We start from the raw sequence: 15215 nt of genomic DNA on the forward strand, positions 1-15215 counted from the left end.
TGAGTAAGAAGCATGCTTTGTTATTGGTATTCTGGAATCTTCCCCCTCCCCCCCAATTGCATTGTTCATTGTTCTAAAGTCTCACAGATGTTGGCCTTTACAGGGTTTTAGTTACTGCCTCAATCATTCTCCTGGTTCCATTCACATCACTGCATCATTTCAAACAGGTCCTTTAACTTAGGGTTCAGCCATTCCCTAATTGGTAGACATCCTCTTTCTTTTCAGTACTTGATTACAATAAAGAGTATTGCTCTATAAATTTTTTTTTTCATTTTTCAAATGTTTTATAACTTCTGATTTACATCATTCATTTCCGCCAGATTTTGAGTTACAAATTTTCTCCCCGTTTTTCCCCTACCCACTGCCCCAAAATAGCAGTCCCACAGGATATCCCCTCCTCCAATCTGGTCTCTCCCATCTCTTCTCCCATACCCCCTTAGACTTTTCCAGTAGGGCATGGTGGATCTCTATGCCCCAGTGCCTGTATGTCTTCTTTCCCAATTATATCTATAAAATATTTTTTAAAACATTTAGGCATTTTCCTTTTCTTCTGACCTCAATGGTCAAAGTGAATATGATGGTATATAAGTCCAGTAGTTTTATTGTTTTAGCTGAAATATCCTGATGAACTATTTTAAGAATGAAACCAAACCGGTTAAACCTTCTTAGTACATGAAAAAAGGTTGTGGCTACAGGATGTTATTCATAGGGGGCATTTACATTGCATTTGTTTGGCTTTTAAAGCGAGAGTCACTTGTAAAAATCTAGCTATGGCTATAATTTTATTTAGAGTAAAAACATTCTTAAGCACTTGTTAGGTCACTAAAGATGACTACTTGTAGTACAACTGAATAAACCACATTTATCTAGATTATGTAGGCTTAGCTTGGCATATTTAGTGGTTGTCTCCTTTTATCCAGATTTGATCCTTTTACTAAACCTCAGTAGAAAGAATGGGATTACAGTCCCCCCCCCCCTTTTTTTTTGTAGTGAGTGCTAGAAAGCATGGTTGTATTTTCTATAGGACGGGTATTCTATGGCTTAGAGAAACTTTATGATATTATCAAGATGACTGGTAAGTAATCATTTGATAATGATTTATTTGGTTTGGTAGCCTGTTTCTAAAAAAAAAAGCAATAAAGTCTTCATTGGGGTATTGAGGACAATAATAATGCTTTAAGGTTTGTAGTATGTTTTCTACATATCCCATAAGTAAATATGTGAATACATTTTGTATGTCATATATTGGTAGAGAGTGTTAGCTGCCAGGATGATTTAATGAAATGAAGAAATTCAATGTCACTTCATAAACTATTCTTTTAAGTGTTACTTGAAAAAGATCTTTGTACTTCTTAATTGGTGGAGAAGAGAAAATTGGGAGGGAGGGGTTTAGGCAGGATGTGATAGCAGTCTCCAGTATTTGAAGCACTGTCACGCTCACCACAAGTGGGATGCCAGCTGTGATAAGTTTTACCGTGCTGGAGAACATTTGAGTACAATCCACAGTAGTTCATTGCAGTAGCTTATTTATAGACTTGAATCCAGGTGAAATCTTTACTTGTGGTGAAAGAGAAATGAAACAAAACAAGCAAATACAAAATATCCACTAGTTTCTTTTGGCTCCCTTCTACTTCCTCTGTAACAGTAGTGGGGGAGAGGTGGAAAAGGAGGCACAGGGTGTTAAGAATTGCCCAGTAGTCTATAAACATTACCTGTTGGTAACCACATTTTTGTATAAAATATTTGTATAGATCCATTTGTAAGGTGCTCCTTAATGAAATAAAGGACCAATCATTTTCTACACAAATAAAATTAATGCATCTAAGTTAAGAAAGGAAGTGACCAAGTGGTAAAATATCTTTGTATCATGTTTCATGTTTCTTAAATAAGTATTTGGTATCCTAAATGTCTCTACATTGAAACCAAAAACCATTCCCTAAGAGATATGTGATTAAAGGATGTGAATAAACAGTTCTCAAAAGAAGAATTATTTATTCATTAACTAAAAATTACCTATTACTATCAATAACCCTATAAGAATGTTAAGAAAAAATGCAAATCAAAACAACCCTGACGTTTCATTTTACACCTAACAAAATGGCAAAAGAGAATAGTCAGTGTTTGGATGGCTTATAAGATAGGCACACCAGTGCATTCGCTGTGAAGCAGTATGACCATTTTAGAATCAGGCAAATATAGTAACTAAAATGTTCATTTCTTTTTGATCCAGAGATTGAATTACTAGGCTTATACCCCAAGAGGGTTCATTGATAAGAAGAAAGTCCCCTCCCCATTTATAACAAAATTTTTATGTTGGAACTTTGTCTGGTAGAAAGAAATGGCGGTGAAGTAGGTATCTGTTGGTTAGAGAATGGTTAAATTGTGGTACATGGACATAATGAAATATTAATGTGTTGTAAGAAATGATGTGTATGATGAATCTAGAGAAGCATGGAAAGATCTCTCTGAACTGACGCAGAACAAAAGCAGAACCAAGAAAAAACAGTTTAGTTTACATTGTGACTCCAACAGAGTACAAAAAACAACCCTTGACAGTGAGTGCAGTTAACAAGTTGAAATGGTTTCATTAGTAACTTGAAAAGTATGCTTGTCATTCTCACTTTTGACCTTTCTTACATACATAGTCTTTGTGATATTTTATAGTACAGTTATTCTTTTGGCTTCATGAAATTCTTCAGTCCTTGAATAAAAGTGTGATTTTTTTTTTCTTAAAAGCTACTCTTCCCTCTTTGCCTTTGGTGGAATATATCATCTATTGGTTTCAGATCTCATAAAAAGTTTTGTTTCCTAATCCAGGGAGCCTGTGTCCTGTATTGGTCCAAACAAAACCAGTTTTTGTTTTTCAGTCTGCTATTACCTGTCCCAAGACCATTTCATAGCAGATCTGTTAGAATAGTATTCCACTTGTATTAAGAGGTTTAGACCTGTAATCAGAGGAAACAACCAAAATGTCACATTTGCATGAAAAGATTAATTTAGTATCTTCCATCAGAAGTCCTATCTATTCCTTTACCCCAGGTGAAGACATCCTTTTCCTGGCCGAGGTAAGCCTCTCTGCATGCACTAGTGAACCCCTCCCACCGTGCCTCTCCCAGCAGATTTCCCTGCCGTTTCTCCTCTCTCACTGAGTGTCAGTCTCCTGGTCTGCTGCCTGTTTCTCAGCTGTCTACAAACATATGTGTGTTTCACTCTTCTTAAAAATCCTTGTTTGGGAATAAGCACAGGCAAAGATGAAACGGAATTATCAATTTTTGGAGATGACATGATGGTTTTTTGTTCTGTCTTTTTAGAAAACCTTGGAGGATCAGTGAAAAAAAATGAAATAACTCCAGCAAAGTTGTAGGATATAAAATAAACCTGCATATATCACTAGCATTTCTGTATATTACCATCAAAATCCAGTAGGAAATGATAGAGTGATTGTATTTAAAGTAACCACAGAAAATATAAATGCTTGAGAATCCATGTACCAAGAAACACATAGCATACTTGCACAGGCATGTACTCACACACAAGAATTGTATGAACATGATTACCAAACATTCTTTATGCAAATGCAGATTAACATAATTATAAAAATAATTTATACATAGTCTGATGGATAGTCTGAGTCAATGTAATAGAAATGACAAATACATCTTAAATTAATTTACTAATTCAGTTCCATACCAGACTACCAGAGGTTTACTTCATAGAACTAGAAAACAAAATAACAAAATTCATTGAAGAACAAAAGATCAATAATAAATATTAAAGGATTTAATGAAAAAATATTGGACAGCAATGTGGCTTAGCAGTATCAGATCTTGAAATATACTACATAGTAGTAATCATCAAAACAGTTTGGTATTGGTTAAGAAATAGATTTATCAGTGGGATAGATTGGATATACGGTATATAGAAGCAAATGAAAACAGTAGCCCATTGTTTGATAAAGTGAAAGGTCTCAGAGAACTCACTTTCCAACAAAAACTTGTGAAAAATGAGAAGCAAAAACTAGGTATAGACCAGTTATTCATACCATATACCAAGACAAGGTACAAATGGTTATATGACTTAGAAATAAAGGGAGTCGTCATACACAGCTTAGAGGAGCAAGAAAGAAATCAGATTTATGAATAGACAAAGAGTTTCTAACACATTAAGAGAGAGGGAGCGTCACAGGATGTAAAATGGCCCATTTTTATTACATAAAATGAAAAAGTTTATGCATAAATCAGTTCAGCTAAAGTTAGAAGAGAAGTGTGTAAATAGGAAAAAAATCTTTTCCTTATGTTTCTGATTAAAATGTTTCATTTCTAAGATCTATCAATTTATGAACTGATTCAAATGTCTATGAATAAAAGCCATTCTTCAAATGGTCAAAAGATGTGAATAGGTAGTTTTTGTTTTTGCGGAGGAAGGTAGGGCAATTGGGGTTAAGTGACTTGCCCAAGGTCACATGGCTAATTTCGTGTTAAGTGTCTGAGGCTGGATTTGAACTCAGGTCCTCCTGACATCAGGGCCCGTGCTCTATTCACTGTGCCACCTAGCTGCCCTCAAATAGGTAGTTTTCAGAGAAAGAAATACAAGCTTTTAATAACTAGATGTTCTGAATCACTAATAATTAGAAAAATGCAAATTAAAGCAACTCTGAGATGCTACCTCACATTCATTTTGCCAAAAAAAGCAAATGTCAAATGCTGGAGGGAAACAGATACAACAGTTACTCTTGATAGAACTATGAACTGATCCAGCCATTCTGGAAAGCAATATGGAACTGTGCCCCCCAAAGCTACCCTTCCCCAAATTAGCATCGGACCAGACCCATAGAAGGCCCTTAGTAAATGCTCCCTGGCTGGCTGGCCACTTGAAAAATGTCTGCTCAGGTGGCCTTGCAAGACTTTCCAAGTATGCGGTGGAGATGTCTGGGTTAGCAGAAAGTATGCTTAAGAACAAGGTATAGAAAATCACCTGCTAGGAAATGGGGGTACAGTCATCGGCTGCCAAGAGAACCCTTGTTTCTCCTCCATTTCCCAAACTTGTTTCTGTCATTTTGGGGGTGAGCCTCAGGAGGGATTGCGGTTGTATTGAGGAGTGGAGTTTTCAGCAAATAGAGAATTACTCTTGTTTTACAATCTCAGTTTTCTTTAACATTTGGTTTTATCAAATTTCTTTGCTGTGTAATGCCCCTTACCTTAGAAAAGTCAATGTTTTATACTGCAGATGCCACTTAAGAAACAATTTTCTTTTATAGAGTTTAGGATTTTTGAGCAGCCAGAGATTTACTTGAGCATGGCTCAGTTCAGCTGCATTTTTTAGGAGTCATTTGGTGATTTGGGTTTTTTTGTTCTCATTATATAATTTTGTGTGTGTGTGTGTGTGTGTGTGTGTGTGTGTGTGTGTGTGTGTGTTGGAAATTTTAGATAATTTGTGTGAGAGTTTTTTTATTTTTTTTATTTTTTTTAAGCAATCGGGGTTAAGTAACTTGCTCAAGGTTACACGGCCAGTTATTTCTGGGTGTGGTGCTGAGTGTCTGAGCCCGGGATTCGATCTCCAGGTCGTCCCAACACTGGAGCCGGTGCTCTTACTCACTCACCGAGCCACCTGGCCGCCCCTAAGCAATTGGGGTTAAGTAACTTGCTCAAGATTACACGGCCAGGTGTTTCTGGGTGGGTGCTAAGTGTCTGAGCCCGGGATTCGATCTCCAGGTCAGTCTGACACTGGAGCCGGTGCTCTTACTCGCTGTGCTACCTGGCCGCCCCCTGTGAGAGTTTATTTAGATTATGTTTTCTCTGAGACACTGGAGCATAGTGTACTGTGAGCTGTTGGGGACATAATTCTAGTTGGGAAATTTGCTGTATATATTCTTAGCCCAATCATGTTTCTCTCATAGTCCATGAGGAAACTAAGTGCCAGGCTCTGGAGAGATGGGAAAGGTTCCTTGGGTTCTTAGGCTAGTAGGAGGGAGAATTATGGACTGGTCAGTAAGTACCCTTAGGACACACAGTGTGTGATCGATCTTATGTCTTCTTTCTCTATTTAAAACCAGCATAGTCTTTGTCACTCACCATTTTACTTTGCCATTTTTTCATTTTGTCTTTTTGTGTCTTCTCTGGAGGACAAAGAACCAAATTACACGTACAAAAAGGACAAATATGTCCTGTCCTGATCTTTTATTGGGTGGTTGCAGCATGGGTGACTCTACTGATTGCTTTTAGAAGTTGATCCCAGGTCCCTGTAAGACTTTTGGTAAGTGACTGTATCCGTCTGCAAGGGCCAGACCCTGATAGAGGTTTCTTCTTGTAGTGAGGTTGATTGGTTTAGTTTTCTTCATGTAAGGTCAATGTTAAATATGCAGAAAGGAATTAGTTCACTTATTTCTCTGACTTGTTCTAGGTCAGACATTGTAAAATGCAAAAATGTTTGTTTATCTGTGATTTAGAGATCTTGCAATCTTCATCTTTAAGGAAGTTGTTGATACAAAGAGAATTATCAGAGTTTTTCCTGAGCTAGAAGAGACCCGTGAGATCAGATTGTTTAATCTTTACAAGTGAGGAAACTGGAGACAAAAGAAGTGATTTTTCCCTAGGTTACACTGACTCTTTAATCCGACAAGGGAAACAACACTGCCCAGTTTAATCAAACAAACAGACAAACAAAATTCCATTTTTTTTCCTGGCTGTGAAAATGTTGGTTAATATTTGTGTGAATTAATGTAGAAGAAAGGAAGTTAATGTCACTCTCTCTCATCTCCTTTTTCTTTTAGATTATCATTTTATTCCGGACATTCTTCATTTTCCATGTACTGCATGCTGTTTCTCGCAGTAAGTATTTCCTATTTTTAATTCATATATACTGTACAGTATGAAGTTAATGCATTCAGTATGTGTGTTTCTTCACGCTGTTAGACATGCAGAAGGTCAGCCCTAAGGCTTCTCTTCTAAGTCTCTTGGATTTAGATGCCGTCACATAGAGTTGGGGTCAGGGAGGGTGAAGGAAGGGATTTGGAGTGGGAGATATTAAGGGCCAAGGTATACTTTAATTTAGGAAGTCAGGACAGAAGGCAGCCAGCCATGTGTTAGAGATATCCTGTCTCTACTTTGGCTGAAGAACGATCTGTTTGAAGGTAGGTAGTTCTGGCCCTTAGAGGTGTCAGTTAAAGCAAGGCATAGCTTTAAATTCAGGAGAGGTGTAATGATCAGGAAAGTGGGGAAGTTCACCTTTTGAAATGCAAGGATTGTAAAACAGCAGCCAGAGATGTCTCCCAGTGGGTTGCAACAAGAACCTTTGGATATCCTTCGCTCTAGGAGGTTTTTTCCCCCAGCATAAGAAGCTCCTTAGAATATGAGGGAGACAGTAGCTTCTGTACAGTAGAAGAAAATTATTTTCGACTGCTTTCTTTCATCAGCATGGGGCTCAGGGGATTTGTCTTGCTTGATAATATAATGCGATGTTTTTCGTTAGAAAGGAAACTGTGAGACCAGTTTTGCTCCATTCAGTTGCAAGACCTTCCCCTCTGGAGTGTCTGGTGTCTAACTAAGGCTTTAAAATAAAGGCAGCTGCTGGTTGCTTCACTTTGAGCAGGTTTTGGGCTGTCTTCCACTTTCTGACATATTTCCTAGGCTATTTTCCATTAACCTAAAAGTTTCAACTCCTCATCTTTCCCTGAATCTCATGGCATTAAATAGGATCAAAATCCTGGGTCTGTTTGATTGAATCAGGCTCCTAGCCTGTGCATTTGCTCCATTTTCGGTCACTTCTCCATTTTATGTCAGTGTTTCCATAAGTCCAAGATGAAGGTGTCGGAGGACTGTTGGAGCTTCCAGGGGAAAGGAGTGAAACCTATGCAAACCACTGAAATCTGGGCAAACCACTTTCTGCGGAAAAGAGTGCATTCCTGGCAACTGCTTTGTTCATAAAACTAAGCTGCACTGAAGGGTTGGCTTGCTTTTTGTGGAGGCTGCTTGGATAACCACGTGCCTGTTAGAGCTGTATAGCTCTGACTTTCTCAGATGTCTGAGTAGATATTTTAACTTGACAAAACTGGCTCTAAATCACAGCATATCACTGCTTTGACTTTTGGTTAATACTTCTTACACATTTCTCAGTCTTGATTAGTTAAATTCTCTAAATGGATGGCTGGGATACAGCCTCATTGTTAGTCTTCAGGAAGCAACTTTTTGTTGTCTAGTTTTCACATAACGAATTTAAAACTGGAGCCTGGGCCTCTTGCTTTGCTGCTGAGGGTATTGAAGCCTGGAGAGGTGGTGGTTTGCCGAAGGTTACATAGCTAATAAATGAAGGGCTACGATGGAAACCGTTTTTAAAAAACTAACAAGCAGTCATTTTCCTCCTCTCATTTCCTCCCTTAGGGGGAAAAAAAAAGAAAAACAAAACCTCATAACCAAAAATGCATTTTATTATTGAGTTTTCAGTTGTGTCTTCATGACTCCATTTGGGGTTTTCTTGGCAAAGACACGGGGGTGGTTTGCCCTTCCTTTCTCCAGTTCATTGTACAGATGAGGAAACTGAGGCAAACAGGGTTAAGTGACTTGCTCAGGGTCACACAGCTAGTAAGTGTCTGAGGCCAGATCTGAACTCAGGAAAGTGAGTCTTCCTGACTCCAGGCCTGGTGCTGCACCACCTCACTGCCCTAAAAAATGTATAATCAAGTAAAACAGATTCATTCCTTCACTGACTATGTCCCAATATGTATGTCTCATTCTGCATCTTGAGTCCATTGCCTCACTGTCAAGTAACTCGCTCTGTCATTGGTCCGCTGCAGTTGTGACTGTGGATTGCATTGATCAGAGTTCTTAAGTTTTTCCAAGTTATTTGTACTAAGTTGTTATTACTGTATAAATTGTTCTCTTGGTTCAGCTCATTTCACTGTCTCATTTCATATAAGTCTTCCCAGGTTTCTCTGTAACCATCCCTCTTGTCATTTCTTAAAATATCATATCACATCAGACATGATATTTTATGCCATACTTTATTTAGGCATTCTTAAATTAAGGCCCCCCCCCCAGTTTCCAGTTCTTTTCTATCACAACAAAAACTTAAATTTTTGTATATATTTCCTTTTCCTTCTATTCGTTTTCCTCTTTCTTTGATTTCTTTGGGGTATAGGTCTAGTATACTCCACCAAAGGATATGAATGCACAGTTTAGTGATTTGTCGGCTGGGACAGCCGAGTTGCAGATTGCTTTACAGAATGGACCAGTTTTGCAGATCAGCCCGCAGTACATTAATGCTCCTTTTCCCGTAGGGCTGCTCTAACAGTTGTCATTTTCCTTTTATGTCAGTTTTCCTAATCTGACAAGTGGGAGATAAAAAGAACTAGGGTCTGAACTGAGGTTCTCTGATTTTAAATCCAGGATCCTTTCCACTCAACTCTTTATCCTTGGTGCTTTTTTTTTTCCTTTGGAAGCAGCTGTAACCTTTGGGTGGGCATCGGTCATCTGCATTTATGTGTCTTTGGTTGGAGGGCCGTGCTTTCATGTGAATGTTGCAGGGTACCTGTAGTTGGCGGTGCTGCCTTGCCTTGCCTCGCCTTTCCCCTGGATGGAGAGTGGGATGTAGATTCCCCTGCTAGTTTATTTTCTAGAGAACTCCCTTCCCCTATGGTATTGGGGGTGGGTATAATAACTCCGGAATTCAGAAATCTGGCATTTTTGATGTGGCTTCTGTGCTACCTTCAGATAATCAGGCTTGGTCTAGCCAGGGGCTGCTTTGTTGTCTTCTCATTAATTTCCTGATCCCTAAGTCCTCATTCTAATTGCTTGAATGTATGGAAACATGGTAATTTGTATTAATGACATAGCTGGAAGGTAGAATTAAGAGATTTGCAGCCACATTTTGCTATGTTAAACTGGAAAAGAACATGTAGTTTCCTTAAGACAGCTATAGGGACGCCAAGCATTCAAAATTCTTTCATCTGAAGGTCACTGAATACTTTAATGTATATTTAGTACTGAGCCCTGTGGATTTTAATGAGGAAATAAATGAAAAAAAAAAGCTTTGAGTTAAATTTCTTACTTTCTGAGTTAATACTTAGTACTAGAAGAAGCAGAATATAAAGAATATTTTAAGTATACTGAAAAGGGTCAAGCTGTGTCATGTGGCACAATGCATTTTTTTTAAGTCCATAAGGAAAAAAGATAGAGAATGAGAAGAAAATTTTTATTTCATAGTAAAATGATAAAATTTTTATGTCAGTTGATGCTTCTTGTCCTTCTAGTGTTTAAAATAATAAAAAATTATTTGTTTTAAAATCTAGTGCTTCTCTAAAGACCTCACCTAACCCTTGATGTTTAAAGAACTTATTTATAGGGGCAGTTTATATAAAATCCAGAGCCACAACTTACATTACATTACATTACACTTACATTGGGTCTTGGGGGAAGAAGTGGGGTGAAGAGAGACATAGTGGTGTTTGTCTCTTGTCTGGCCACTGTGACAAACTTCCATTTTATATTAATTGAATTTTCTGAAGAAGCAACAGTGATACTAGGTTAGCAGAATGGAGTTTATTCCAATGATAGCTTACAGTTTCCTCTTTAAAACACATACCTACATGTGTCTGAAAAATTGCCATGGGATATATGACTAATGTGCACTTTTAAAGGTTTTAATAAACAGCTTTCTAATTTCCTGAGTTCATTTAGTAGGAGTAAAATTAATTGCAAAATTTATGCTTCTTTCCAAACGATATAACCACCCCGCCCTGCCCCTTGCTGGGGGAGGGTTGATGGAGATAATGAATGGTGGTAGGGATGGTCAAAGCCACTGAGAGCCTGACTCATTTTTCCAAATTGTATGTTTGTGTGATCACACTGAATGGGAACTCCATCTTTGATTTGCATGAGTGAATTTGACTAGGAGAGTGATTCCCAATCTTTGTTTTGTGATACCTTATGGGGAGCAATACTTTTGCATTTATATATAGTGCTTTACTTTTGTTCTCTAATTTTATCCTTTAAAAACTTCTTGTAAATAAGAAGTGAATAAATTCGTTATCTTCATTTTAAAAATGCAAAGTTGCTTCTAGACACTGAATCCTCCATCTTCTCTTTCCACCACAGGAGTGGTCCTGGGAATGGACTAGCTCCTGCCTCTACTTGACTCCTTTTTAATGGTAATATGTAGTTTGAGCCCCATATTTCATCCTTGCCTCATTGCTCAGCATTCTAGGGCTTTTAACTGTTGTTTTGTTCTTTGTTTTCAAAGAGGACATGCCATCAGGCAGGTGATGCCATGACTTGCAAGTGAATTGGATTTAAGTGAGGCAGGGCTGTGCAGTCACCAGCCTCACTCTCTCCTCTGGAGCATGATAGAGATCTGGATGACTGGAGATGGCCCTGGATGCATTGGGAGACCTTGACCTTTTTAAGCTCAGGTCTTTCCCAGGTGTCAGTTTGTCTGAGGCAACACCCATTCAGTGATTAAGGCTAGGTGAGAAATGAGGCAAAGTAAACAAATGCATTCTATTGAGAAATAGGTATTCAATATTTCTCTTACACATTTTATCCTTAGATTTGACTACTTTGCATTTGTACTCACATTATGTGCACTTGGGGCTCTACTCCTGTATTTCTTCCGTTTTCACAGCATGAGCAAACACTTCCAAACAAGGACCCCTTTGACTCTTCTCTCCTGGGCTTCAGGAGGACATGCGTAATTGTGAATTCTTCCTCCGTATGTCCTGTGTATCTGTTTCTGCTCGGCTGGGCATTTTGAATCTTTGGGCACAAACAACATCTAAAGGGAATTGGCCCTGATGAATCTCTTCCATAAATCCAGCTAAAGCTGTGACCTTGATAAAATTCTGACCTTACTGCCTTTTTTTCGGGTGTTCAGTAGGGCTAGTTAACATGGCAACTTAACATAAACATTTTTCTCAATAAGTTTAATTGGCTAAAGGAAACACCTTGTTTCAGGAGACTGACATAAGAGAAGAAAGATATTCTACCAAGGCTGCCAGCTGTAGCCAGATACCTTGGATAGAGACCCATAAAAGTGGTATTCTCCCGTGGTAGAGAGCATTTTACACTGGTCATTCTAATCCTTCTCTTCTCTGTACCTGCTACACCATCTTCTTTGTAGCACAAGACCCAGCCTCTTCTTTACTGAGAAAATAGAGGCTTGCTGTGGTGGTGGTCTTTACCTCAAAAAAAGTCCTCAATATTATTCCCCAAAGAAACAGATGGTGCAGTGGATAGAACACTGGCCTTGGAATCAGGAAGACCTGAGTTCAATCCAGTGTTAAGACAATAGTTAGCTATGTGACCCTGGGCAAGTTACTGCCTGTTTCCTCAAAGGGAAAATGGAGATAATGATACCGTGTTCCCCAATAATAAGACCTATCCTGAAAATAAGCCCTCCCCTTACTGTGTAAGATTCCTCTAAAATAAGCCCTCCCCCGAAAATAAGCCCTATTGAGATTGCTGCTGTAGTGAAAGTGATCCCCTGCGCTACACGCTACATTACAGTACCCTCTATGCACCGTACCCCCCGTGAAACGCACGCCTTGCTCCGAGCTGCATCCAATCAGAGCTGCAGCAGTGAGCGCATCATCCTGTTCTTTATTGAATTCATTATTGAATAAAGGTACATTTTTTTGTTCACACTTACCTGTTTATTAAAATTGCTGTCAATGTTCATTAAAATAAGCCCTCCCCTGAAATTAAGCCCTCTGGTGTTTTTCTGTCCAAAAAAAAAAATAATAAGGCAGTGTCTTATTATCAGGGAAACACGGTAGCACCTATTTCCCAGGGCTATGGTGAGGATCAAATGAGATAATATTTGTAAAGGGCTTAAGTGCAGTAGGTCTCTAAAGTCCCTCCCTCCTGCAGAGTCCTCTTCCTCCCTCCCTTGCTCCTTCTCTTCCTTCCTTCCTTTCTCTTTAGCAGTCGTGTATAGGGAGCCTGATGGGAAGGACATGAATTTAGGATGTTAGTCAGCCTTGTGAATGGAGACAAGGGAATGGATGTGAGCAATTTTTGTGGGGATAGAAATGACAGGATTCAGCAATTAATAGTCTTTGGGGTGAGAGTGAAGAGTTAATGAGGTTATCAACCTGGCAATTCTTAAATCAAGAGATAGTGCCCTTGGCAGAAATTAGTTTGGGGGGGGGGGTAGGTTTTGGATGGAAAACAACTGAGTACTATTTTGGACTTGTTGAGTTTCAGATGTGTGTGGGTCCAGTTTGAAAATGTCCAGTAGGTGGCTAAACGTGTGACTGAAGCTCAGGAAAGGATGCTGGGGGCTGACCCGGGGGCAGGGGGATAATACTTAAGCCCCCAGTTGCTAATGAGGTCACCATATGAGATCCTTGGTGATCTCCCTTTCTTTCTCTCATATTCAGTCTTTCTTTATCTCCTGATTTATTCCTTGCTTCCTGTAGACATGCCTAGGACTTTTCTAACTGAGAAAAATCCCTTTATTTAAACTTATCTCCTCAAGCTATTGTCCTATATTTCCTCTGCCTTTCATAGACAAATTTTTAAGAACTCTAGTGCATCTCCTACATTTATACTTTAGTAATTTGGACCCTGTTCTGATTCTTGCGGCAGCTGCAGTATCCCCATGTCCTTCATGTATCACTCTACCCTAAATCACAGTGGCTTGTCATGAATAAGCCTCAGAACTTGGCCACTCGCCTCCTTCTAGCAGTACCCCTTCACATTAACACATCCAGCATTTTTACAGAATGGCAGACTGTAGTAGCTTGTGATATGTCCCACCTTTGGGTCAGCAGCACTGCTTTATGCTGTAAACATTGACAGTGGGGGTCAGACGGGAAGGAAAGAGGCTGCCCCGTGGCAGGGAGCCCACCTAGTGCATAGACAAGGCCAGCCTGCTCTTTGGAGCCGGTGGTGGATACCAAGTAGGGTTTGGAGGGAGTTAGAGAAATAATAATAGAGAGTAAATTAACTTGATTAAATACAAGTTTAGTGATTGAGTCTGTCAACCTCAGATGTAAAGTTTTAATGAAAATGAAAATCCAAATAAATAGTTTGTTTTTTAAATGAGTCTTTTCATCTAAGTAAAACAGGATGGGACAGCTGTGTGCTGCATTTCACTGAATATCAGCAATGGAAATATTTACTTGACGTGGATCTTGGACTTGGTTTTCATTTCAGCCTCTGAATACACAGATGTCTCCTTGCTTTCCAGCCCTCACATTTATGTAAAACGTTTGACCGCAAAAAAAATAAAATCCTTTGCAGATGACTCATCTTATTACCCTGGGCATCTTGGCCTCCGGGGCCAATCTCCAATTGAAGTAGGGCTCCGTATTCATTTAGAGATGGTTTTTGGTGGCCAAAGGCTTCCCAGTCATGAACTCCTGGCATCAGGGAGTGACTTCAGTTAGAGCTTCCATTCCAAGGTGCAAGGTGGAGTTGTTTACACTGAAGAAAATGCCCTGGATATTGTTTCTGGATTCTGAAATAGAAAAGCAGTAGATGCATTAGCATCAGGGAAAGCAGCATTTGTTCAGTGACAGGAGACAGGGCACAGGGTTTCTTTACACACAGGCCTTCCACACATGCCCCTTGGATGGGTACCTGAGACTGTGAATGAGGGGGATCATGGAGTACTAGTCCTTCAGTGATACATGTTGATCACAGCTGTTTTTGACCATAGTTACTGCCCCAGATTCTAGAGCTGAAAAATCATCACCTTGTGGCATATTCCCCCACCCCTGCGCATTTATTATTTATTTTAACATTCTTTTCTTTTTAAATTTTAAGTTCCAAATTCCCCCCACACCTCATAACCACTGAGAAGGCAAGCAACATGATATCAATTATATGTGTGAAATCACATGCAGAACACATTTCCCTATTAGCCTCGTTTCAGAAAGAGCAAGAAAAAGGAAGAGTGCGCAGTGAGAATGAGGGCTTTGGTCTGTGCTCAGAGCTCACCGGGAGGCCTTGGATCACAGCAGCCGCGTCTTTGGCAGCTGATCATCCCTACAGCCTTGCTGTGACTGGGCGCAGGGATCTCTCAGTTCTCACTGCGCTTTGCCTTAGCCCATCTAGGTCTTGCCACGTTTTCCTGAAACCATCTGCCACAGCTTGTTCATCCCCTCAATTTCCAATTCTTTGCCACCACAAAAAGAGCTGCTGTAAATATTTTTGTATACTTAGGTCCTTTTTCTTTGCTCTGTTTGGAATATAGACCTGGCAGTGGTAATACATAGTTTT

General features: G+C 39.3%; 1 protein-coding gene across 5 annotated transcripts in view; it reads left to right on the forward strand.

The window, feature by feature from the left end:
- Positions 1-15215, forward strand: part of PLPP1 (phospholipid phosphatase 1) — a 131536-nt gene that overhangs the window by 104619 nt on the left and 11702 nt on the right. For all 5 annotated transcript variants that reach the window (XM_069096513.1, XM_069096511.1, XM_069096512.1 and 2 more), the window contains one exon: positions 6770-6827. In XM_069096513.1, the coding sequence (XP_068952614.1) occupies positions 6770-6827 (58 nt within the window). The remainder of the gene's footprint in view (positions 1-6769; positions 6828-15215) is intronic.

This window comes from Petaurus breviceps, unplaced genomic scaffold (genome assembly GCF_028583685.1).
Source record: "Petaurus breviceps papuanus isolate PSGF00001 unplaced genomic scaffold, PetGlider_PUasm1.0 229, whole genome shotgun sequence".
NCBI lineage: Eukaryota > Metazoa > Chordata > Mammalia > Diprotodontia > Petauridae > Petaurus > Petaurus breviceps.